This window comes from Pseudophryne corroboree, chromosome 3 (genome assembly GCF_028390025.1).
Source record: "Pseudophryne corroboree isolate aPseCor3 chromosome 3, aPseCor3.hap2, whole genome shotgun sequence".
Taxonomy (NCBI): Eukaryota; Metazoa; Chordata; class Amphibia; order Anura; family Myobatrachidae; genus Pseudophryne; species Pseudophryne corroboree.
Genome location: NC_086446.1, coordinates 242170169 through 242198083, shown reverse-complemented (window position 1 = coordinate 242198083; position 27915 = coordinate 242170169). Strand labels below are relative to the sequence as shown.

At 43.3% G+C, this 27915-nt stretch overlaps 1 protein-coding gene across 3 annotated transcripts in view; it reads left to right on the top strand.

Moving 5' to 3' along the window:
- Positions 1–27915, top strand: part of RIPOR3 (RIPOR family member 3) — a 322437-nt gene that overhangs the window by 281835 nt on the left and 12687 nt on the right. For all 3 annotated transcript variants that reach the window (XM_063958952.1, XM_063958951.1, XM_063958953.1), the window contains 9 exons: positions 1426–1549; positions 1750–2334; positions 2828–2967; positions 8145–8283; positions 8664–8799; positions 11069–11230; positions 24758–24916; positions 25597–25799; positions 27246–27329. In XM_063958952.1, coding sequence (XP_063815022.1) covers positions 1426–1549; positions 1750–2334; positions 2828–2967; positions 8145–8283; positions 8664–8799; positions 11069–11230; positions 24758–24916; positions 25597–25799; positions 27246–27329 — 1732 coding nt within the window. The remainder of the gene's footprint in view (positions 1–1425; positions 1550–1749; positions 2335–2827; positions 2968–8144; positions 8284–8663; positions 8800–11068; positions 11231–24757; positions 24917–25596; positions 25800–27245; positions 27330–27915) is intronic.

Sequence of the window (27915 nt, the reverse complement as noted above, 5' to 3'; positions counted from 1 at the left end):
ATTGACAATATTGTGTATGCAGTTGTGTTCTATTATCTGTTACACTCTAGGCAATGTATTCATGTTAGCACCAGTTTTCTATTGTTTATTTACACCACAAGGGATACTCAAAGATCCAGTCATGTAAGGTACCATTGTCCCTTTTGTTTACTCCTTATTGTGCAACAGTGAGCTACTGTATGCCAGGGGATGCGGTCATGTGACCGCCGCACGGGATCCCGAGCAATCAAACGCCCCACATTCAGCATGCTGACTTCCAGGGGCTATACCCACTCGCAAGGGGCTCTGTTGTGCTCGTCCCCCCACCCCGGCGGCATTCTGCGGCTGGGATCCCAGGGTCGGTATGCTGACCTCCGGGATCCCTACCGCCGGTCTCACAGCCGCAACCGTATGCCAGACATCCAGGAGTCAGTCCCAGCAGGATGTCACCTGAGAGATGCCACTTGAGGGAAGGTAGTAGGGGCTGGATATTGCAAAGACCTCACCAATCTGAACCTTTTGTAACTCCCCTAAGGAGAGCATTCCCATGGGGGGGAAATAAGGAGTGTGATAAAGGTGGGCTATTGTAAGGACTAGAGTGAGATTCTCTGCTTCTAGGAAGTGATATTCTGTCAGGAGTTTGTTGTGGGAATTGTCAGTTTGGGTTGTGTTACTGAAGAGTGCTAAGCTGTTTATCACCCATTCTGTTCAAAACCACTATTGGTTTTCATCTACAGTACCACCATGCTTGAGTGATTTGGGACCCTCTTCACAAGTACCAGTGTAAAATGTCTATTCCCATCCTGTTCTGTCTTGTTCTCTGACCATGCATAAAGTATTCTTGTAAGATACATTAGCAAATAGGTGTACAGTACACTGAAGTAAGGTACAATAAGTGGTTTTAAAAATTATTTTTCCCCTGTAGATCATAGAAGCATATAGACTTGGGCATGTTGTGAATGTCTTTTTGTTTCATGCTGCTCTCATCAGGGTATAATTTAAATATGTGCAGATGTTATTACAGGCTTTGGGGGAGAACTATAAAGAAGTAAGGTCAGTTCTATGTAGTATGATTTATCTTTCTTATAAACAAAATAACTGGATGCTGAAGTATGAGGCCTGTACCTTTTGTGTATTGTACCGACAGTGGGACGGGACACAAAAGATTCTATTTGAGGCTGGTTAGTTAACACCATTCCCCAAACAAGCAAGACTTTGGGGTCTCTTCATGAAGCAGTGAAAAAGGTGGAGAAGTTGCCCATGGCAACCAGTCAGTGTTAAGGTAACATTTATAAAATGCACTCTTTAAAATTATACGTAGCAGCTGATTGGTTGCCATGGGCAACTTCTCCACTGGCTCACTTCTCCACACTTTTTACTGCTTCATGAATAGACCCCTTTGTAACAAGATATTCACTCGTGTCATAGTCTTCTCTTTATTTGCAGCCCCTTTGATAATAGTAAGACCCTCTCCACACCTGGAATGACCAACAAGTTTTCAAGTGTCAAGAAAGTCTCATATCACTGGACACCACCCAACACTCCCAGCTTCCGAGAAAAGTTTTACATTGTGAGTATTAGGAGTAATCGTGGAGACTGCAATGTTTTTGCAGAAATTTTATGTCAAAAGGGGGGTATCTTCTACATATGTGGAAATGGAAGGGGAGGGGTGTTTAAATCATGTAGACATCCCCGTGTCTTTAGCAATGTGGTTTATATGGTAGGTGTCTCTTTTTATCCTAGCATTCATTTATTTATTTATTTTGGCAGCAAAGTGATGTGGACAGCACATACCCATCTCTGGAGAAAGATATCCAGACACCATACATACTGAGTTACCTTGCCAACAGTGGGTTAGTCAAAGACCATAACCATCTAGAACCTAATATGGAACTGAACAGCGTAGACAGTCTGAAGAATCTGGATGGAATTGAAGATGAAGCTGCCTCACTTCCCAACCCACCCTCTTCGTGTGGGGAGAGAGTGTCGTATTCTTCACGAGAACTACAGAAAAATGTCAGGCTTCCAGACAGCATCGGTCAGCCCCTAAGCCATGAAACTTTGGATATTCTTAAAGAGACTCCTAATCACTATTGTGTCCATCAACCTATAAAGCCTGTAAGTTTGGAATTTGACAAAGATACCAACACAAGGTCCATGGTGGAGAGCATTACAGACATCCCCCTTCTAGAGAAGAGTACAGAAAAGTCAACCTGTTGTGCGGAAAGTGACAAGCGAGGTGCTCTGGCACGTCAGCTGGAGGAGGTTCTAGACTTGCTTAGGTTGGAGGATGTCACAAGGCGGAAGATGAAGGAGATGGAGCAGTCTGTTTTGAGCTTTATAGAGAAAGTAATGGTAAGTGGGGCCTTGGTTTGCGTGCCAAGAATTAATGAATGCCATCAAATGGAATGATTCATGTAGGGGACACACTTGCTCTATAAAAACTTCATTATTTAGATCCATTGGCTGATTGGACTCACTAAACTGATATTAGAACAAGGGTCAATGACCAGCATTCCATGGTATCCGTTCTAGAACGTTTTAATCCTTGAATCCGCCAGTATTTCTCTTCTAGTGGTGCGTGATAAGGAATGAGTCTTTTTAGAATTTGTTTATGTGAAAACAGTATATAATTGAACTGTTTATGATTCATGAAGTCTACATGTTTACATTTAATTTGAAACAAATCCTACACTTTAACTCCATCACTGCCAAAGAACCTGAACTTAACTATTGCTACAATGCCGGGTGGAGACACGTTCTAGTTTATTATGTTAGGCTGTGCATTGTTATAAACTGCTTCAATACATTATCAGCCTAATGACTGACATGTTACTTTGTTCTGCAGCAGCCAAGTCGTGGGCAGCAGTCTTCCTCTATGGACAGTTTGATGGTGGAGACGGCATTGGAAAGTTTTGACTTCTTAAACCAAGATTTCAGTACAGATGACATGTCTCTGTTTGGCAGTATTCGCACACACAGCAAGAGGTAAAGTACACATTGTTTCTGTGTAGCATATCCAAATATTCTTAGCATTTCCTGTGTGATGTGCTGGGAACTGCTCAAAAACTGTGCCCCCCCCCTCTCCCCCCACAGACTATAAAGGGCTAAAATACTACTTTATCCAGTTCACAATTGTACATGTAGACTTTCTCATACTATACAGTATTTTAAATAGTATATGTGTGTGTGTGTGAATAAATATATATAATACGTGTGTGTGTGTGTATATATGTATATATGTATATATATATATATATATAGTTACCAATGTCTTTACCAGAAAGAACCAGGCGTCACTCCCAAATTCCAAATCAAGCAGGTGTATTAGAAATTCATGGTGTCATAAACAAGCGTCAACGTTTCAAGGCTCGCAGGCCTTTTCGTCAGGACGTATATACTAGTGAAAAGAACTAGAAACATAGCTTACCAATGTGTCAATCTTACCTTTATACATACGAGTGCAGTTCAGCACGAGGACGCCCGCTGCTCCCGCCCGGCGGGTAGTAGGAGGGATTGCATACTGACGTATTTCCTGTCAGTCGGTTACCATGGATACACTCAAACCGTGTACGTCCTCTCCCGTTGCCTGGGGAACAGCGCCGCGTCTACTGCTGATTACTGCACATAAACAAAGTGATTACCATAGTTCATATTTAGTGTTTCAATATACCCATAAACCAATAATATAGATATACTGAATGTGCAAATTATGCAAAATAGTGTGGGACATACAACAAATATAAGTGAATTAAAAAATATTAAAAACCGGAATATCAGAATAATTCATCATCAGAACCATAAATACTATACATAACACAATTATTTCAAAACCTAGCCAGAGCAATACCTTTACCTTCTCATAATGTGCATATTTCAGTATTTCATCAATATAAGAATTACATCAATATAAGAACCACAGAACTAAAGGAATATGTTCCAAGAGATTTTTTCATTAAGTCCTCGGGGCGAAATGGTATCTAAAATGTGTATCCATTTTGACTCACATTGATTAAGACGCCTTTTACGATCCCCCCCCCCCACGAATATCATTGGGGATATGATCTACTATCTTATATCTTAAGGAGGATAATGTATGATGGGCCTCCTTAAAATGGCGTGCCACCGGCTGATCGTAATCTTTATTTTCTAATGCAGCTTTTATAGCAGAGCGGTGTAAAGCCATACGCTCTCTAAACGTGCGAATAGTTTGGCCTACATAATATAGCCCACATGGGCACATTATGATGTAGACAACAAATTGCGATGTGCAACTTAAAACATGATTAATTTTAAACTTCCGTCCTGTGTGAGGATGTTTAAAGTAAGGTCCAGGTTCCATAAAGCTACATGTCGTGCATGATACACATTTGTAACAACCCAGTTTCTTTTTTTGTGTCAAAAAAGAAGTACTGTTAGAGCTATCTGGTACATACATGATGTTGGTTTTAACCAACAAATCACGTAGGTTTCTACCCCTTTTATAGCAGGGCATTATACTTTTATTCTTAAAAGCCGGTAATTCGCTATCACCTGATACAATTGGCCACAGTGCTTTGGTGGCACGGGGTAGAACAGGGCTGGCCAATGTGTATTCAGAAATTAACGGAATCCTGTCTTGTATATTATCCTTCACTTCTGGTTCTAACAAATTTTGTCTTGGAATTGCTAATACTTGTTGTTTGGTTTCCTTAAGTGAGGATAAAGGATATCCCCGCCTAGCAAATTTATCCGAAACCAAATCTAATGCAGGTTCAAGCTGGTTAGGGTCGCTAGTGATTCTCGCTACTCTTAACATCTGGGATTTTGGAAGAGCTTTCTTTAATGGGGGTGGATGGCAACTGCTATGATGTAGCAGGGTATTACGATCTGTATGCTTATGGAACACCTCAGTTGATATAGTATTATCCTTAATTTTAATTAGTTAAAATTAAGGATAATACTATATCAACTGAGGTGTTCTATAAGCATACAGATCGTAATACCCTGCTACATCATAGCAGTTGCCATCCACCCCCATTAAAGAAAGCTCTTCCAAAATCCCAGATGTTAAGAGTAGCGAGAATCACTAGCGACCCTAACCAGTTTGAACCTGCATTAGATTTGGTTTCAGATAAATTTGCTAGGCGGGGATATCCTTTATCCTCACTTAAGGAAACCAAACAACAAGTATTAGCAATTCCAAGACAAAATTTGTTAGAACCAGAAGTGAAGGATAATATACAAGACAGGATTCCGTTAATTTCTGAATACACATTGGCCAGCCCTATTCTACCCCGTGCCACCAAAGCACTGTGGCCAATTGTATCAAGTGATAGCGAATTACCGGCTTTTAAGAATAAAAGTATAATGCCCTGCTATAAAAGGGGTAGAAACCTACGTGATTTGTTGGTTAAAACCAACATCATGTATGTACCAGATAGCTCTAACAGTTCTTCTTTTTTGACACAAAAAAAGAAACTGGGTTGTTACAAATGTGTATCATGCACGACATGTAGCTTTATGGAACCTGGACCTTACTTTAAACATCCTCACACAGGACGGAAGTTTAAAATTAATCATGTTTTAAGTTGCACATCGCAATTTGTTGTCTACATCATAATGTGCCCATGTGGGCTATATTATGTAGGCCAAACTATTCGGACGTTTAGAGAGCGTATGGCTTTACACCGCTCTGCTATAAAAGCTGCATTAGAAAATAAAGATTGCGATCAGCCGGTGGCACGCCATTTTAAGGAGGCCCATCATACATTATCCTCCTTAAGATAGTAGATCATATCCCCAATGATATTCGTGGGGGGGATCGTAAAAGGCGTCTTCGTCAATGTGAGTCAAAATGGATACACATTTTAGATACCATTTCGCCCCGAGGACTTAATGAAAAAATCTCTTGGAACATATTCCTTTAAGGGGGGTACTCACGGAGCGATCGCTGCTTAAAATCTAAGCAATCTGACTAGATTGCTTAGATTTTAAGTACGATCGCTCCGTGTGTAGCCCCCTTAGCGATAGCGATGCGCAGCCCTGCGCATCGCTATCGCTGCTGCTAGATTGGCCTGCATGCAGGCCAATCTAGCGGGTCGCTCACTTCACCCGCTGGGTGAAGTGAGCGGCCCCCCCGTCTCCCCCCGCCCGCTCAGCATAGATCGCGCTGTGCTGAGCGCCGGGAGAGATGTGTGCTGAGCGGTTCGCTCAGCACACATCTCTCTGCCATCGGCCAGTGAGTACTGGCCTTTAGTTCTGTGGTTCTTATATTGATGTAATTCTTATATTGATGAAATACTGAAATATGCACATTATGAGAAGGTAAAGGTATTGCTCTGGCTAGGTTTTGAAATAATTGTGTTATGTATAGTATTTATGGTTCTGATGATGAATTATTCTGATTTTCCGGTTTTTAATATTTTTTAATTCACTTATATTTGTTGTATGTCCCACACTATTTTGCATAATTTGCACATTCAGTATATCTATATTATTGGTTTATGGATATATTGAAACACTAAATATGAACTATGGTAATCACTTTGTTTATGTGCAGTAATCAGCAGTAGACGCGGCGCTGTTCCCCAGGCAACGGGAGAGGACGTACACGGTTTGAGTGTATCCATCGTAACCGACTGACAGGAAATACGTCAGTATGCAATCCCTCCTACTACCGGCCGGGCGGGAGCAGCGGGCGTCCTCGTGCTGAACTGCACTCGTATGTATAAAGGTAAGATTGACACATTGGTTAGCTATGTTTCTAGTTCTTTTCACTAGTATATACGTCCTGACGAAAAGGCCTGCGAGCCTTGAAACGTTGACGCTTGTTTATGACACCATGAATTTCTAATACACCTGCTTGATTTGGAATTTGGGAGTGACGCCTGGTTCTTTCTGGTAAAGACATTGGTAACTATTAATATTTGGGAAGGCACCCCATTAGTATACAGCTTTTATCCTGAGTGCCAAGCTACAGTGCATTATATATATATATATATATATATATATATATATATAGAGAGAGAGAGAGAGAGAGAGATTATTGCAGCGGGGCACTCTCCAGACTTCCAAAGAAAATTATTTATTGCATAGTAAATTCAATATGGTATGCTCAGCTTCTCTCAAACATTTTCAGCCCACACAGGGCCTTCATCAGGAGGCACAACATAGCATCTCAATTCAACAGAGATACAATCCTCTGAGTAATCCAGCAGTGTAGCCAGCTGTGTAAGTCTGTCTCCTTATATACCCAAACAAGCTCGAAAATGGATCCAAACTTTGCAATAAATAATTTTCTTTGAAAGTCTGGAGAGTGCCCCTCTGCAATAATCTCTATATTATGATACCTCAGTATTTGGTGGACACCCCAGCTGTTGAATATCCTAATGATGTGAGTGCAACCTTACGGCATGTATGTATATGTGTGTATATATATATATATATATATATATATATATAGTAGTAACAGGCGGCACTCACAGCATTGTAGAAACTGATAAATAAACGGTCAGACTCCGTATAGATGAATCAACGTTTCAATTTCATTACAAATTGTCGTTAGGATACCTGACGACAATTTGTAATGAAATTGAAACGATTCATCTATACGGAGTCTGACCGTTTATTTATCAGTTTCTACAATGCTGTGAGTGCCGCCTGTTACTACTATATATTCGTTTCATCATGGCTGTGAGGGCACCGGGCGCAATGTGATTTTTTTGTTGGAGTGCCGGACACTTTCTGTATATATATATATATATATATATATATAATTTTTTATTATGTAGAAGCAAGTTTGTGGAGGGAATCAAGCAGTGCCTTTCAATAGTTTCAAATATAGCAGTAGCTATTGTGAGGACATGAAACATAAGAGAACGTATCTTTAATAACACAGAAGGAAAGTCCTCGAAATAAAAATAAAATAAAAATCACACATCAATTACCACACCTACTGCAGCTGAGGTCTACCTTTTTATTTTTATATGCGATGCAGGAGGGGGGGGGGGGGGGGGGTCATCAGGGCTAAGTCAGGAAGCCTACAACATTGTGAGAAAGCAGGGCTCAATAGTGATTTACACAGGAATTTAGAAAGCACTTGAACTAATGATATGGGAACATAAGCAGAGAAATGAACTCTTGAGAGCAGTGCTTTAGTGGCCATTGTATGATGTGTCTTACAGTAACAGTACCTTCAAGGAGGCAGCAGAGCAGACCTACAGCTGTATAAGTGAGTCTGAGCGGGATGCCTGGAGCACTGGACATGAGGACCTGGACACACTTCTATCCGTCCATTTGGAAATCTGTAAAGCACTTTTAAAGGTGAGAGAGAGCCCTCTGTTAGCAATAAGCAATCCATACTTCCTGCTCTGTTGATTTAAATGGTACTGGATACAATAGGGTGGGGAAAGGGCTAAAAGCAATTAACAAACTCATTAAAATAAAATTATTGTAAAAAGCAATGTACAGTAGATCAGATCTATGCCTGTTGGGCACTGAACACAATGATGTTTTACAGTACAAGGTGTAAGAGGAGCATTCAATGAAACCAGTTGGGTTAGACATGTGCTGATTAATCAGTGGTGAATTTGTATAGAAGACCTGTATGTCACCTGTGTATACTGTATTATAAGCCTATAGTGTACAAGGTACAAGTGAGTATTAAATATGAGCATATTAGACATTGGACATTTTTCTTTTAGAAACTGACCTCGCCAAACACAGCCAGGATTATACAGAATCATCTTTTGGAGGAATTATCCTGGCAGAGAGAGATTCTCGAGGACTTGTCCATTCTTTATAGCCAGAAGGCAGAAGAGAAGGTCTCCATTGAGGACAGTATGTATCATAATGAGTGCTCGAGAGAAAATTTGCCAGATTTTCCAAATCCTGCACGCTATAGAGTTGACCCATTCGAATAGAGATTCCATGATTTTCACACATGGAGGTGCGAAGTTGGTTTTCTACATTTGTTAATGGTTTTAGTGATCCCCACCGCAGTTAATATTCTATTTCTACTTTCCACAGAAAGCTATAAATGAGATACAGTAACATATTCCTCTATCTGGGGATGTGAAACATAACCCAACAGGCCCCAGTGTCGGGCAGTTTTCTCCAAAGGTTTTGGAGAAATGTCATAGATTTAGTTTAGGTCAGCAGGACATGGTACATGAATACACAAATAAAGGGATTTTGTAGTCTTGATCCCTGACCTCAACTCCCGATATACCGGTGTCCATTTTGATATGAAAAGCCAGTGGTGCAACAGTTAATGCAAACATAAAGGGTGAAAGATGTAATTCCTAGCAAGTTGGCTACTGTGGACAGGACACTGTATAAAGCTATAAAACTATAGCTTACTATACAAGAATTTCAGTTGACAGTTCTAGGTTAGTGTTAGAATAGGAGAGCGCTACTGTGCAGTCTCCACCATGGCTCCTCTGGGAATGATGCCTCATGCCCTTACCAAGATGGCTGCTGGTATTACTACTGCACATGTGCGGTGCCATCTTGTTACTGTGTATGAGTGACATAGTGGGAGACGGATGTCTCCCCCTTAGCTCCTAGAGGCCTGCAACTATTTATGCTGCGATACTGCTGTTTCAGAACCCTGCACTGCTATCCACATCAAGAACCCCGCTCCACTTCATGCCATGAACCAGTGTAACAGTGAGTGCAACTAAACCGTCACTTATTCAATAAACTAACCTACCTGGGGTGATTGGGTTAAGTACACATTCAAATGATGTATACATTACTTTGTTGGAAATGTGTGTACAGTGATGGCTTCGCAGTCGGTAGACACGTTGAGTAACACTGCTGGCCGTGCCAAATCAAGACAATTAACCCTTTTGCAATCTTTTACAAACTCCTTCCTCAGTTACTTCGAGTTCTGGTGTAACCAGGCTTTTACATCATAGTAATTCTTATCAGAAATGAAAGACCAAGTAAATGTTGTGTATTACTATTTTATTTATTAACAGTTTCTTATATAGCGCAGCAAATTCTGTTGCGCTTTACAATTAGAACAACAGTAATAGAACAAAACTGGGTAAAAACAGACAGACATAGAGGTAGGAAGGCCCTGCTCGCACGCTTACAATCTATAGGGAAATTACTATGCTGAATAATATACATAAAGTCAACCATGTCTTTGTGCAAAGAGGCCTACTTTCTGTCTCCTATCCCTTAAATAACACTGGTCAACACTATGCCTATAGTCATGAATGTTTCTGTCTTCTTAGAGTAATTTGAGGGTGTTGATTCTGAATCTGACATTGCTTTTCCCAGATTGGCTCTACTTTTTTAAATAATTGAGTACCCCATGAAAAACAGTAAAACGTATATTAAGTTTTAGATATGCAGAACTGTGTAGCTTATCATGTAGAAATTACTACAAATCACTTCAAAAGAAACTCAAGACACTCAAAATGAATATTTATTTGATGAAACAGCCTATAAACATGGTAAACTTTTGACATTTATTGCTTTAAAAACCGCTGCTTGTATGATTCTTTTATAGGAGTGATTGTCACAGTCACGTGTTTATTGAAACCTTTAACATTGATAGCACAAAAATAGCAGTCATCAGAGTTGTTTTTGGGCTCCCTCCACACCATAGGCACACTGAAGTTCAAACTTTTTTTGTTTCCATATGTCCACTGGCTAAGATTGTCTATGCAAGATTTACAGACTTTGTGGGGAGCCCAGGGCTTATCTTGATCACCAAGCTTTATACCAAAAAGAGAAAGAATATACCAAATACCAAAAATACCATTGGTTGCCATGGACAACTTCTCCACTGGCTCACTTCTCCACACTTTTCACTGCTTCATGAATAGACCCCTTAATCCCTCTTGCTTATCTCAGGTCTGTTACCTTGCCAATGAGCCTTAGCGTGTTGGCAAGGTAACAGCTGCAGGGGAACTCTGTATAGCAGTTATTTATGGATTTTTACTTCTATGGTTCATATTTGAAAACTTTAGTATTGGGTTTTATTTGTTATTTAGCATGCTCTGATTATTACATTTGGTGTACACAGCTTCCAGGATCCCATGTGTCTTGTCAGTGGAAAAATTACATTGTCTGTCTTACAATCTATCTTCAGTTTTCCCAAAGACCAAGAAGATCAGACATTTCCTGAAGCTGTGGGAGAACTGTATACAGCCTGAATGTGTCTGGTTTTGCTCATCTGACATTTTTCTCAATCAACTCAAGAAAATGTTTGTGACAAAAATCAAGGGGAAGTACCCGGGGCAGCTGGAATCAGGTAAGATGCGTCACCGCCTTGTGTTGATGGGGAAAGAAAGCACCTGTCCATTCTTAAATCCCTGTAAACATGTTCCATTTTTGATACGCACAGTGGGCCTAATCCAGATGAGGTCAGAGGTGCTATGCAGCAGTGATATCTCTGTATGGTGATGCAGCAGGAAGTATCTATTACAAACAGACGCTTCCTGCTGCAGTAGCGATCAGACCTACGTCCCAGGACGCAGCAACAGGCCACTCAGTCACCTTTGGGTGGCTTACGGCACACATGATGCCGCACAAACCGCTCGTCGCAGAGACCAGGAAATCTCCGACCTGCAACAGAAATCCCTGACCTCTTTCCACCCCCTAAATGGCGGCGACACACCTCCGTTTTCACAAACAGGGGCCGTCACTGCCACCCCCCCCCCCCCCCTCCCACCAGACACCAGCAGACTGTCAAACTCTGACAGTCTGCTGTCATCCTTTGTCACAGGACGGAACTCCAACCACATCTGAATAAGGCCCAGGTCCTTTAGATAATTCAACCAACTACAAGATGGATCTAGTTTCTTTAGTTGGATAAACCGGTCTTCTAAACTTACTTCATAGTTGACTTGGATTTACTGTGGTTTGCTTCATGTACAAAATATGTCGGCGTAGTACCTTCTGTTGGTCCAGACTCTCTACACTCACAGCCTTATAAATATGCAGAGGCGAGTGGATGAAGGTGTTATGTTACAGTATGTTTAAAAAAAAACTGAGACAAAGATAAATTCTTAGAACTTTTTACTTATACTCCGTTTCACTTTATAAATTCACATGAATCTTACTTTGCAGTATATTCACTACATTTGGAAATATTTACCATAATTTGCCAAAACTGAATTTTTAAACAATACATTTTTTTTATTTATAACACCTTAATACTTTCTCTTTAGTAATATGCAACACTGGCAATGTGGTTGGCTAAACCTCGGACATGCAGATGTTTTGGGGGTACAATGTACTGCACATGGGGGGTGATTCTGAGTTGTCCGCTCGCTGGCTGCTTTTAGCAGCATTGCACACGCTAAGCCGCCGCCCTCTGGGAGTGAATCTTAGCTTAGCAGAAGTGCGAACAAAAGAATCGCAGAATTGCGAATAGAAATTTCTTAGCAGTTTCTGAGTAGCTCCAGACTTACTCAGCCATTGCGACCAGCTCAGTCCTTTTCGTTCCTGGTTTGACGTCACAAACACACCCAGCGTTTGCCCAACCACTCCCCCGTTTCTCCAGCCACTCCTGCGTTTTGCAACTCGAACGCCTGCGTTTTTCCGCACACTCCCATAAAACGGCCAGTTTCCGCCCAGAAACACCCACTTCCTGTCAATCACACTACGATCAGCACAGCGATGAAAAAGCTTTGTTATGCCGTGAGTAAAATACCTAACTTTTGTGTAAATTACTAAGCGCATGCGCTCTGCGAACCTTGCGCATGCGCAGTAAGCGACTAATCGCAGTATAGCGAAAATTGGCAACGAGCGAACAACTCGGAATGACCCCCCATGGGGTAGAAGTGATATATAATGGATCTACAACTATTTATAAAATAAACATTTTTTGTTACATACAAGGAGAAAACTATTAGAATGTGTGCTACATATGACACCCCTATTCTTTTGTTAGTCTTATATAGGAAATGCCATTGGAGAAAGAGCGAGATTACATATTTCCTGGAAAATATACAGTAGTATACAATATATATTTATCTTGATGTATGATATTGTGTCACAAGCATTAAGCCGTACCTTGTTGGGGGGTTTCCTTCTCCTACAATTCCTAACTGACTCCTATAAAGGCTATTGCCAGATGAGCGTCTTTGAATTCATGTTTTTGTGTCTCAGCCCCCTGCTCTGATTCAGTAGGAAAAGCAGTTTACATGTCACTCTAGAACACGTCACTCTGCAGCATTTTGTCCCTCAGTTCTATATGAGACAGTGAAACAGGGACTTGTGATGCTAGGGCTCAAACATAAAGCGTTTTTTCTGCCCACCTACTGTCCTCAGTTGCTGAAGTAGTTGTCGATTTGCTTATACAGTTATTTTCTTTCTTAGAAGACACTGTAAAGTATGCTGAAGATAAGGAGCAGTATAAAGGGGGGTACACACGGAGAGATCCTTTTTTACAATCTAAGCAATCTGACTAGATTGCTTAGATTTAAGCACGGATCTGCCGTGTGTATGCCCCCCAGCTATCGCCGGTGCTTGATTGAGCCTGCATGCAGGCTCAGTCTAGCGGGTCGCTCACTTCACTGCTCTGTGAAGTGAGCGGCCCCCCGCGCTGTGCTGAGCCGTCTGTGTTAAGATCGCTCAGCACACATCTCACCCGTCAGTACCCCCTTTATGGTGTTTTGTCTGCTGCATACTTGTAGAACAGTAGTTGATATCAGAGCCCCACATGAATCAACCCTTATGTCCTCTAGGTTCCCTGGCCCACCCCAAAATGAAAACCGATGTCCCCCAATCCCAGTAAAATCTAAGGTTATTATATCTATCTACGTATAATAATATGACAATGGACCTCTGATATTAGAGAAAGGAAGCTGTATGTAGTGTTAGTGTGGGGTGCACAGACTGCCCGGTTGCCTCATTGTATCCATCCACAGACCCCAGTATGGGGTGAGTTCCAGACATTACTCACGACTGCCTGTGAGATGGCAAATCTGTTCTAGATTGGTTTACGGACTGTCAATCCCTACATGACCAGGGGCCAGAGTACTGGAAGCAGCTTCTTAACCTTACTGTCCTGCTCGATTACTGTGATCTGATGACGATGAACTATTAATTGTACCTAGAATCTCCCTGAATTCATCTGGGGGTTGAGCTTCCAGCACTGTGGCTCAGACACTATGGAACTCACTTCGCGAGGCCTCCTTTCTAGATTGAAGACTTTATGGTTTACTCATGCATTTCCTTAATGTCTCTTTAGTTCCTGAAAAATATTCAACCCAAATGCTTAGTTATTGTCTTTGTTAAGCTTATTTTTATTTTGTGTTGTAAATGCAAATTTAAAGCATTGTGAGTCCTATTGGGAGAAAAGTGATATATAAATTATTATTATTATTATTATTATTATTATTAAATTACCACAGAAAATATGATGCTTCAAAGTAGTGGATAGAAAACCTTGCCAAAGTATAAATATAAAATTTTTATCTATGGGAAAAAAAAAAAGATTCTGGGGGATATTAATTGGGTCTGCAGATGTGATTAGTGGAATGGACTGTCCATATGAGTGCATGTGAAACGCGATGCATTTCCTTGCAGGGGAAGTGACATGTCCTTCAGCCATCCAGCAGAGATCACATTACACTTGCTGTGTATGTACCTGTCTCCTTGTATTTCACAGACTCAGGATATCTGCTGAATTAATAGTGGCTGCCCACACTGAGGGTCTCTCTGCGGGGGATGTGTTCTTTTCATGAAACAATGAGCAATCTGCAGGAATCATCAAGCGGTTTCTCCTGGCCCTCCCGTACTCGTGCTATTACTTTCCCGGGTGCCCCCATCAGTGTTAGAGGCATTAATCAGCCTGAGTCATTGCACTGTGCGGGCTACGGTCCAGGCAGCAGATGATGCCGTTTTTCCCTAGTTTACAGGATTTTGTTGAGTTAAAACGGGCCCTGGAAAAAAATTTCTGCACTGAAAGATAAAATAAATGAAAATTGTCCACAGATGTCTGTAAAATACTGGAGACACTGTTTGCAAACTATCACTGCACAGTGGTGCATTGTATGGTGACAATACAGAAATAGCCCTTAATAAATGCCATGATTGAGGGTGTATGAACAGTAACTAATTCACTGATGTGTTAGCTGGCTGGTTTGTCATAGCTCAGTATATGATTTCCCAGTTATTGGGAAAAAAACACCAGTAGGCATTTTTTACTAAAGAATCAACCAAATATAGAAATAAATAAACACATTTCTTTTGAAAACGTCAAACACGATCATTAAATCTGCAAAATGGCTTCCTTCCATATCAATGGGCAAGAAAAAAAGGCATTTGGTTTCCCCCAGCACCCTGAATGATAACAGTAACCAGATATAAATTCCACATAATAATAGAATTCAGAGATCTTCGTTACATATATATGTCATATCAATAGGCAGCAGTATTATAGGCCCTACACACTGGGAGATATCACTCAAAGATATGAACGATCTCATTAATGAACGAGATACCATTCATATCTTTGAGTGTGGAGTCACCAGCGATGAACGATGCGCGGCCCCGTGCTAGTTCATCGCTGGTGCCCCGTCGGCTGTGCATGCAGGCCAATATGGACGATCTCGTCCATATTTGCCTGCACTTCTATGGAGCCGTGTGACGGGGGGAAAGTGTGTGAAGTAACTTCACCCCCCCCCCCTCACTGCCCCCCCACCGCCGGGTCGTCCCTGTGGGCCGAATCCGCCGTCGGGCAGCTCGCGGGCGGATCTTTACATGTGTAGGGCCCTTTAGTCTACACCAGAGGTTCTCAAACGCGGTCCTCAAAGCACCCCAACGGTCAGGTTTTAAGTGTATCCATGCTTGGCCACAGGTGACTTAATTAGTACCTCAGTGAGTTTGATTTAACCATCTGTGCTGAGCCATGGATACACCTAAAACCTGGACCGTTTGGGAAACTCTGGTCTACACATTAACAAACGTGTTTACTTCTGTATTGCATACATGCCCAGCACATCTTCAGCCTCACATAACAATACGCTTTTTATTTACAGATGTGTCCTCATACATCTAGCCTCAATACGCTATGCACCACAGGATGCCTGCCGTGAGTCGAAACGCTACGTTAGTGATTTCCAGGAAAACACTGTAGCGTAGCATTGCATATGCAGATTCAGCCACGGTTGCACACAGAATATGGGCATGTCGCATACCATTTTAATCAGTATACGCTACTTGTGTGTCCTGTTCACATAGTGATGTGAATAAAATGCATTTCAACTGAAAAAATTGCACACAAAGATGCTTGGCACAACTGAGTCATGCCACGGCATGTCATGACTAGAAGGGCTGTTTAACGTGACTGCAGCTAGGATGTAGGAGAACACATCTGTAAAAGACTATGGGGGATATTTAATTAAAAAAAATTATAATAATTAAATATCTCTTCTATAGTGGCAGTTGCAGCACAGTCCAACATTCAAATAGGGGAACCACACCAACTGCCACTCCACACACTGCCAAACATTGCTGCCCTGGGACTCACTGGCAGTTGGTGTGGCTCCCCCATCTGAATTTTGCACTGTGCTGCAACTTCAACTAGAAAAAAGATAATGATCTCTTTTTGGAGATAATTATGTTTATTAAATATCCACCTACAAGCACCAAAATTATATATACTTTAAACTTTTACCTGGTACGTTTGACACCAGCTTGTCCAAGGTCCTCCCACTGATAGTACAGCAAGAAGGCTAATACAAGGTTATAATAATTGAGTACTTTTAATGATCCATCCTTTACAACAGTGAATTTCAACCTTTTTTTACTCGCTGCACACCGAACAATATTTTAAAATTGCCAAGGCACACCATCAGTTCGCCACAGAAAAAAACAAAAAATGCACATTGGCCCTCACAGTAAAAAAAAAAAAAAAAAATACACACATACATTGGCTTACACAGAAAAAACAATCACATCACTCCCCACATAAATCAATCACATTAGTCCCCACATAAATCCTATTGCTTCTCACATGAATTATTCACATTATTCCCACCATAAATCCATAAATCATTTTGCTCCCCACAGGAGAAATAACCTAACAAATATTTGCCCCTACCAATTAGCTGTCCTTCTCCCTGTCCCTCAGTGTTCAAGGTTGTTCATAGTGGAGTTCTGTGAATACTGAGCAGCGGGTTGTCGGGCTGGTGTAGATGTGGGTGGCCAAGCAAAGCTGTGTATGCAGGCAGGAACTGGAATATGTGTATGCGGGTGGGCTGGCTGGGTGGTGAGACGCGGCGGCCGTGACCTATGATATCACACCGCTGAGTCTTCAAGGCATAGGTCACGGTTGGAGCATGACTGATCCTCTAAGAAGAGCCCGGGACAACAGGTCACTCTGAAGGTGCAGGAAGCTGCTCTGGCTCCGCGGCACACCTTGCAACTGGTCACGGCACACTGGTTGAAAAAGCCTGCTTTACAAGAATGAAAGCAAATACATGTTGAGTATCAAAATATTACGAAATACGGAATTTTTTGAGTGAGATAGTGAAACTTTTGTTTTCTGATGGCTCACTGTACACAAACTTTGTTTAATACACAAAGTTATTAAAAATATTATATTAAATGACCTTCAGGCTGTGCATATAAGGTGTATATAAAACATAAATGAATTGTGTGAATGTACACACACTTTGCTTAATGCACAAAGTTATTAAAAATATTGGTTACAATTATCAGGCTGTGTGTATAAGGTGTATATGAAACATAAATGTATTCTGTGCTTAGACTTGGGTCCCATCGCCATGATATCTCATTTTATGCTTCTGGTCCCAAGCATTTTGGATATGGGATACTCAACCTGTATAAACATATATTTAAAAGTGAATCCTGATTATTAGCTATTATTAAAACAGAGAAAGACGATAGGAGAGTAGAGTCAACATTCCGCAAAAATGACACTTCTTGAACTGGAAACTTTGGGGGCAGTTCAGTTAGTGGCGATGGGCACAAATTGCCAAAAAAACCTATTGTAACGCTACAATTGTAACGCCACCAACAGTGCACATTTTCCCTGATCTCCCATAGATGTTTGGTTAGAGTAATTCTTGGTGAGCAGCTGCACATCGCTGACCACTGAAGTACCTCTTCTGTAACATACGGAAATCTTATCTGTAGTGATACATTATAGAAAATCCTCTAACTCACAGAAGAGGACTCCAACTTACACACAAGGTTCAACTACACACATCTCTAAATATCTCCCAGCTCGACTACTCCACTCTGCACAAGATCTGCATCTATCATCCACACGCATTACTTGTTCCCACTCAAAATTACAGGACTTTATCTGGGCTGCACACACTCTGTGAAATGCACTCCCATGCACAATAAGGCTTATCTCTAGTCTCTAAATCTTCAAGCATTTTGTGAAAACTCACCTCTACAGGCTACCTTATCGAATTCCATCACCACCCACATAACCTGTTCTACCTATAGTAATTACCACCACACTACTCAGTCCACAAAAAAATACATGATGAAATAATTTTCTCGTAGTCTGTAGAGGATACTGGGGTCGATTTAGTACTATGGGGTATAGACGGGTCTACTAGGAGCCTTGGGCACTTTAAGAATTTGATAGTGTGCGCTGGCTCCTTCCTCTATGCCCCTCTCACCAGACTCAGTCTAGGAAACTGCAAGAGGAGACGGACATACCTTGAGAGAAGGATGATTTAAAGGACAGTTGTGAGATTCGAACCAGCACACACACAACAAGAGGAACACCATGCTAACCAAACTTGATGAGGAACAGCAACAGCTGAACCAACAACAGTACTTAACAAGTAACAGTGTAGGAAAACATGAAGCACTGGGTGGGCGCCCAGTATCCTCTACGGACTACGAGAAAAGGATTTTCCGGTAGGTAATTAAAATCCTATTTTCTCTTAGGTCCTAGAGGATACTGGGGTCCATTTAGTACCATGGGGATGTACCAAAGCTCCCAAACCGGGTGGGAGAGTGCTGAGGCTCCTGCAGAACTAATTAACTAAACTGAAGGTCCTCAGAGGCTAAAGTATCGAACTTGTAGAACTTAGCAAACGTGTTCGAACCTGACCAAGTAGCTGCTCGGCAGAGCTGTAAAGCCGAGACACCCCGGGCAGCGGCCCAGGAAGAACCCACCAACCTAGTAGAGTGGGCCTGTACAGATTTTGGAACCGGCAAATCTGCCGTAGAATAAGCATGCTGGATAGTATGCCTGATCCAGCGAGCAATAAACTGCTTTGAAGCAGGACACTCAATTTTATTGGGATCATAGAGAACAAACAGCGAGTCTGATTTTCTGTGACGAGCTGTCCACTTCATGTAGACCTTCAAAGCCCTCACAACATCCAAGGACTTTGAAGTAGCAGAAGTGTCTGTAACCGCCGGAACCACAATAGGTTGGTTGATATGAAACGCAGACACCACCTTAGGAAGAAATTGCTGACAAGTTCTGACTTCAGCTCTATCTTCATGAAAAATCAAATAGGGTCTTTTGTGAGACAACGCCCCCAGTTCCAACACACACCTTGCTGAAGCTAAGGTTAACAGTGTGACGGTTTTCCACGTAAGATAGTTTACGTCAACCTCCTGTAAAGGCTCAAACCATTCTGATTGTAGAAACCGCAACATCACGTTGAGATTCCAGGGTGCCATGGGAGGCACAAAGGGCAGTTGGATGTGTAGTAAACCCTTCAAGAACGTCTGAACCTCCGGGAGGGAAGCCAATTGTTTCTTGAAGAAAATGAACAAGGCCAAAATCTGGACTTTTATGGTGCCCAAGCGTAGGCCCACGTCCACCCCTGACTGCAGAAAAAGGAGAAAACGTCCCAGTTGAAATTCCACCGCAGAAAATTCCCTGTTTTCACACCAAGAGACGTATTTTTCCAAATACGGTGGTAATGTTTAGACGTTACTCCCTTTTTGGCTTGGATCAAAGTTGCAATAACCCTGTTTGGGATCCCTTTCTGGGCTAAAATTTGACTCTCAACTTCCATTCAGTCAAACGTAGCTGTGGTAAGTCTTGCTAGACGAACGTCCCTTGTTGCAGAAGATCCTCGCGAAGAGGTGTAGGCCACGGGTCCTCTAAGAGCATCTTCAGTAGACCCGTGTACCAGGCCCTTCTTGGCCAGTCCAGAGCAATGAGTATTGCTTGAATCTTCTCTTTTTATTCTTTTGAGAATTCTTGGGATCAATGGAAGTGGTGGAAACATGTACACCATCTGGTAAACCCATGCAGTCACCAGAGCGTCCACCGCCACAGCTTGTGGGTCTCTCGACCTGGAACAATACCGCTTGAGCTTCTTGTTGAGACGAGAGGCCATCATATCGATTTGAGGAACCCCCCACCGACGTGTCAAGCACCCGAACACCTCCGGGTGAAGGCCCCACTCTCCTGGGTGGAGGTCGTGTCTGCTGAGGAAGTCTGCTTCCCAGTTGTCCACTCCTGGAATGAAAATTGCAGACAGAGCTCTTGCATGTCTTTCTGCCCAGAGGAAAATCCTTGTTACCTCTGACATTGCTGCTCTGCTCTTCGTTTCGACTTGCCGGTTTATGGCCCTCATTCCGAGTTGATCGCTCGTTAGCTGCTTTTAGCAGCAGTGCAAACGCTAAGCCGCCGCCTTCTGGGAGTGTATCTTAGCTTAGCAGAAGTGCGAACGAAAGGATTGCAGAACAGCGCCAACATTTTTTTCAAGCAGTTTCTGAGTAGCTGCAGATCTACTCCTACCTTGCGATCACTTCAGACTATTTAGTTCCTGTTTTGAAGTCACAAACACGCCCTGCGTTCGGCCAGCCACTCCCCCGTTTCCCCAGGCACGCCTGCGTTTGTATCTGACACGCTTGCGTTTTTCAGCACACTCCCTGAAAACGGTCAGTTACCTCCCAGAAACGTCCCATTCCTCTCAATCACTCAGCGGTCAACAGTGCGACTGAAATGTGTTGCTAGACCTTGTGTAAAACTGCATTGGCTTTTGTGAAAGTACGCCGCGCGTGCGCAGTGTGCACCGTATGCATGCGCAGAAGTGGCGATTTTTTGCATGATCCCTGCGCTGCGAACAACGGCAGCTAGCGATCAACTCGGAATGACCCCCTATGTACGTTACTGCCGTCACATTGTCCGACTGAACCTGAATGGCTTGATCTTGAAACTGTGATGCCTGTAGAAGGGCGTTGTATATGTCCCTTAGTTCCAGAATGTTGATTGGAAGAATGGTTTCCTGACTTGACCATTTTCCATGGAACTGTTCACCTTGGGTGACTGTTCCCCAACCTCTGAGGCTTGCGTCTGTGGTTAGCAGAAGCCAATTTTGAATCCCGAACCTTCGGCCCTCTGTCAGGTGAGAAGCATGAAGCCTCTACAGAAGAGAAATTCTGGCTCTTGGCGACAGACGTATCTTCTGGTGCATTTGGAGATGCGATCCGGACCATTTATCCCAACAGATCCAGCTGGAAGGTCCTTGCGTGAAACCTTCCGTACTGCAGTGCCTCGTAAGCGGCTACTATCTTCCCAAGAAGGCGAATGCATAGATGCACCAATATCCGGGTTGGATTCAGAACATCCCGCACCATCGTCTGGATTACCAAAGCCTTTTCCAATGGAAGGAATACCTTTTTGCCTCCATATCTAGTATCATCCCCAGGAACGGAAGCCTCCGTGTTGGTTCCAGGTGAGATTTTGGTAGGTTCAGAATCCACCCGTGATCCCGGAGTAGACGAGTTGAGAGGGCAATGTTGTCCAACAACCTCCCCCTGTATGGTGCCTTTATCAGCAGATCGTCCAGGTACGGAATTATGTTCACTCCCTGTTTGCGGAGGAGAAACATCATCTCTGCCATTACCTTGGTGAACACCCTCGGTGCAGTGGAGAGGCCAAATGGCAGGGCCTGGAACTGGTAGTGACAGTCCTGTAATGCAAACCTTAGATAAGCCTGATGGGGCGGCCAGATTGGAATATGAAGGTACGCATCCTTGATATCCAGAGACACCAGGAACTTCCCCTGTTCCAGACCTGCGATCACTGCTCTCAGAGACTCCATCTTGAATTTGAACACCCGTAAGTACGGGTTCAGTGACTTGAGGCTTATAATGGGTCTTACCGAACCGTCCGGCTTCGGTACCACAAACAGGTTGGAATTATAACCTTTGTTGTGCAGATGAGGTGGAACTGGAACAATGACCTGAGCCTGTACCAGTTTTTGAATTGCTTCCTGTAAAGTCATACTTGCTTCCTGAGAAGCTGGTAAGCCTGATTTGAAGAATCTGAGGTGGGAGTTCCTGAAACTCCAGCCTGTACCCATGGGGGAAAAGATCTTTGACCCAGGGATCCTGGCATGATGTCGCCCATATGTGACTGAAATCTCTTAATTGGGCTCCCACCTGCCTGTCCTCCAGGCAGTGCGGTTCACCGTCATGCTGAAGGCTTTGAGGAAACAGAACCTGAGTTCTGTTCCTGTGAACCTGCAGTTGCTGATTTTCTGGGTTTACCTCTATTGCCTCTGGAGGCTGTAGAAGAACCTCTGGTTTTATTTTTAAGTTTGGCTGTCCGAAAAGACTGCAAAGTTGGAGCCGAGTAGGTCTTCCTAACTGGGGGGGCTGCGGAAGGAAGATCTCTAGACTTACCCGTCGTAGCCTTGGCTATCCACGTATCCAGTTCATCTCCAAATAGGGCCTCACATGTGAATTGTAGGCTTTCCACACCCTTCCTGGAATCCGCATCCGCAGTCCACTTGCATAGCCATAAGCCCCTGCGTGCTGACACTGCCATGGCAGTGGTGCGTGCGTTGAGCAAGCCAATTTCTTTTATGGCCTCCACCATAAAATATGCAGAGTCATGTTTATGTTGTAGGAGTAAAACTACCTCCCCCCTAGAAAGGAATCTAATCCCTCAATTAGATTACCTGACCATTTTGCAATGGCCCTAGTGATCCATGCACAAGCAATAGTGGGTGTTTGGGTCACCCCAGCAGCTGTATATACAGATTTGAGAGTGGTCTCAATCTTGCGGTCAGCCATGTCCTTTAAGGAGGCTGCCCCAGGGACAGGTAAGATTATCTTGCGTGATAACTTAGATACCGATGCATCAACAATCGGTGGATTTTCCCATTTCTTCCTATCATCCTGAGGAAAAGGGATGTGAGTAACCTTTTAGGGATCTGAAATTTCTTATCAGGATTAACTCGTCTCTTCAAATAGGGAATTCAACACTCTCTTGATGCAGGAAAAGTAGCAGACTATTTCTTTTTTACATTAAAATAAGATTCCTCATCCTCCTCTGTCACCTTATCAGGAATGTGCAGGATGCCTCTAATAGCTTCTATCAAGGCGTGTATTCCTTCGGATAGAGCAGCACACACCCCCCCCCTCCTGAGTCCACCTCACCCACCTCCGCGTCTAATACGTCATCATCAGTGTCAGCCTGCAGGATCTGGGCCAGTGTACGCTTTTGCAGACAAATGGTAGGGGTCTGAGACGCCGGTATGGGAACTGAATCTGTATAAATCAGGTCATCGACAGACTGCCCTTAAGTATTGCGTCTCTCTTCCATTATGGGATAATTTAGTCAAAATATTTGAGATCATCCCTTTTAGAGAATCCAACCATGCTGGTTCGGAGCCACTAGCCTGAGAATGTGTACTACCCTGAGTACACTGTAGTGATCCCCCTGAGGAAGAAAGACACTCTGCCGTGCATGAAACACACTCCTTGCCTGACATTGTAAATGTGAAGCACACACACAGGAAAGGTTAAGACACAGTTAACCCACACAGAGCCTTTCCAGGGAGACACAGAGTATATAGTGTGTATCCTTGCCAGTCTGTCAGTGTAGAACTGCAGAGGGAAAATGGCGCTGGAGCCACTCATAGTGAAGCCCCGCCCCCTTAATGGCGCGCGGTCTTCCCGGTTTTATTTTAAACTTGCTGAGATGCCTAAACAGTGGGACATAGCCCCTGTAAGCGGATTTGCCAGTGTGGGTACTGTATAGGATGACTCAGCTCGCCCCTCATAGCGGTGCAGCCTGCACTGATCTGGGCCTGGAGACACAGCCTGCTCCTCATTGCTGCGCTCCGTACCCTCATGTCGCCATAATAGCCGGCGACCCGCTAACCGGGACACTGGCATAACACTCACCACTCTTCTTTCTTCTGGCTCTGTTAGGGGTGGCGGCGTGCTGCGGGAATGTACACTTGCCGTGGTGGGGCTTGTGAATGGTTCCCTCAGGAGGCTGGCCGTTACCCCCCTAAGTCCCACGAAGCAGGCAGGCTGGTGCCAACCAGACCATCCTGAAAATAACAAATAGAAAATAAAGGCAGAAAACTCTTCAGGAGCTTCCCTAAGCGTGACCAGCTCCTCCGGACACATTTTCTAAACTGAGTCTGGTGGGAGGGGCATAGAGGGAGCAGCCAGCGCACACTATCAAATTCTTAAAAGTGCCCATGGCTCCTAGTGGACCCATCTATACCCCATGGTACTAAATCGACTCCAGTATCCTCTAGGACGTAAGAGAAATGCAAGTTAATAAGTAATCATTTGCGTTTAATAAATACAGTAGGATATGTTTTGTTTATACTGTAAATAAGCAACTAGCCTCAGATGTTGTTATTCAATGTTGTTTTCTTCAAGTACCAAAAAAAACAAAAAAACATTATACATCTATCTTATATAAAAATCTATTCTCCAAATGCGTGAGTAATGTTAAAATAAAATTAAATTAAAACCCTGCATTTTACTTTACATTGCATGGTCCTAACCATTCTGTGTGGGTGTGCTGGTGCCCTGGCTAATGCCTAGTTTTCCCTCTCAGTTTTCAGAAGAGCACTGGAGCAGATATTTGGCTTTGGAGGGATAATGGCATTGAATGAGACTCCTGACAATATTGTCACCATCTTCTTATTTTACGGCTATCTGCGGAAGTACCATGTGGTGGATCTAGAGAAACACTTTGCTGCTCTTACAAGAGAAGGTAAATGATTTCATTACAAAGGTCACCGGATGAGGGCATAGCCTGTGCTAGACACAACAATTGCGTGAAAGATACAGTACCCAACAGGTTTGCAATGAAGATGACACCTACTGTAATTGTAGGGGTAGATACACCAATGGTTGTAGTAACTTATTACATCGACACATCTGTGTGAAGGGGTTGGGGCTGGGAGGCCGGTGCTGGGGATCCTGGCAGTCAGCATATCAACCCCAGCAGCAGAATGCTGACGTGAGGGGAGGGGGTGGGGAGGGCGAGTGCAACAAAGCCCCTTGCGGGCTCGCCACAGGTTCTATTCCCACTCTCTGGGTGTCGTGGACACCCACAAGTGGGAATAGTGCCTGTGGGTCAACATTCTATGTGCTGGCATTGTGATTGTTCGGGATCCCAGCGTTAGCATGGTGACTGCTGAGATCCCGAGCTCTGGTCACATGACAGGATCCCGTCCAAAGTGGGGACTAAGGTTTCCCTCAGTTTGCAAATCCGATATATGTTAAACGCCACTACAGAGTAGCTACATTTCACTTTGTAACAAGCGCCATACAAATGTTTTTGTAGCTAAAACAAAATACAATGCCTATCTATAGCACACTATGATTCTGTCAGGATGATAACTTAATTTTGACTGCCTTGTACAGAACATCTTTTCTTTCCCTCCACAGTCACTCTTATCGGTGCGCTACAACTTCCTGGGCGTCTCAAGAGGATTAAAAAATTGAAAGCAAAGCAGATCGCACGGCTCCAGCCTCTGCCACAGTTTCTGAGACTTGTGGCTGCTTTTCAGATGGATGAGAACGTGAAGCTGTGCAAAGTGGCTGCGAGATTCCTCGGCAGGGCGGCGGCAAACAAACGCTTTAAGCAGAAGGTAAGAACCGTGACCCGACATAGACCATGACCCAGAACAACACTTCTGACTGATCACATCCTTATTATCATTAGCAGCCTTGCTTGTGTGTGCAGGTTCATAAAGATCTAATTAAACCATGAAAAGCAAATAATATTGGCTAGATTGTATACTTAAAACTTTGACCGCTAGGGTACAGGAATGCATTTGGGAACCTCTGTATTGAGTCACAATTAGTCTACAGCCTGTTTTCACTGAATAGCCACATATATACAGTATGCAACGTTCCACATTTGGGGCCCCCAGATTCAGGGGTGCCACAATGTTTTTATGTTTGGGGGGTAGAGAGATAATTGAATTTTTCACTTAGTGCCCCTACAGTGCTGATTGTCACCGCCTTAGGGGCAACTGGACTTACCCGCTACACCATTACCTGATAGGAATATATCAATATAAAATTATATAGATATCTCTTTCTATTTATCTTTGGGGTGGGGGGTGCTGCAAGAAGGGAGAGAGAGGACTAAGCTGGAGCTGAAGGGGAAGACGGGGCATATGAAGCTGGAGGTGAGAAGGGTGCTGGGCTGGTCCTAAAGAGAGGAACCAGGCCACCGTAACTAGCCACATACTGTAAGAGCTGGGTGCAGGGCGGAGACGGGTTGTGGGGAAGGAGGAGGTGAAACAGCCAGAAAGGGGTTTATTCCATCCTGACAGAGATGGCAGCTGTACCTAGATAGCAGCCGCACTGCACCCCACAACCCAGTACTTTGACTGGCGCCTCTCATGTTTGTGTGTGAGGAGGGGAGCCGTCCCCTTCCCCCTGCCCCCCTTCCCCGCAATTCTATTCCTACCTCTTTGCCCAGATAAAATCACCTTCTCTTCATCAGTGTATCTTCTGTTCTCTTCTTGTGAAATACACTCACTGTCCAAAGCGGGAACAGGAAGTTTATGTATTTTTTCTCGAAGGTCATATTTGAGCATCAAATCAAGCTGATATAGGCCTAGTTCTTTTATATTGTTTCTTATGTTTATTGATTTTTTTTTCCCATTATTTCCTATATCTGCTCATAACATTAGCACAATGATTACACAAAATAGCTAAACCTCCCTGGAGGTCAAAAAGTAGTGAAATAAAGAAATCCATAGGTTGAGTTTTCCTGTAAGAAAGTAGAGTGCAGCAGCTTTGACTGGTGAGGAAACTCATTAAGGGGTATAGTTAGGGTAACTGAATACCCCCCATTGTTGGCAGTGTAAGCGTAACACCACTGGGCAGGAAGTAATAATGATAGTGCCTAATTGCACATACTGGAGGCGAGGCAGGATTTGTAGGAAATCGGTTAAATCCAATCATAAAGCCCAATGTTTTATAACCCTTCGCTAACAGAGCACCATGCACCAAATATGGTGTGTGTCTGGTCATTGTGATGAGTTCTGTCCTGATATTTATGCGTTTTCCCACCTCACCAGGCAGTGCTGTATTACACGGAGCTCTTGTCGCACAGTGACGTGAAACTGCAGAGGTCAGCTTGCCTGGCACTGAAACATCTGAAAGTAAGTGTCCATCTCACAACGGTGCAGTTTAGATGTCGTGACCGGGTTCACTACGGTATGCCGGCGTTCGGGCTCCCGGCAACCAGCATACCGGCGCCTGGAGCCCGACCGCCGGCTTACCGACAGTGTGGCGAGCGCAAATGAGCCCCTTGCGGGCTCGCTGCGCTCGCCACGCTACGGGCACAGTGGCGCGCTACGCGCACCACGCTATACAGGTTGAGTATCCCATATCCAAATATTCCGAAATACGGAATATTCCGAAATACGGACTTTTTTGAGTGAGAGTGAGATAGTGAAACCTTTGTTTTCTGATGGCTCAATGTGCAAAAACTGTGTTTAATACACACAGTTATTAAAAATATTGTATTAAATGACCTTCAGACTGTGTGTATAAGGTGTATATGAAACATAAATTAATTGTGTGAATGTAGGCACACTTTGTTTAATGCTCAAAGTTATAAAAAATATTGGCTAAAATTACCTTCAGGCTGTGTGTATAAGGTGTATATGTAACTTAAATGCATTCTGTGCTTAGATTTAGGTCCCATCACCATGATATCTCTTTATGGTATGCAATTATTCCAAA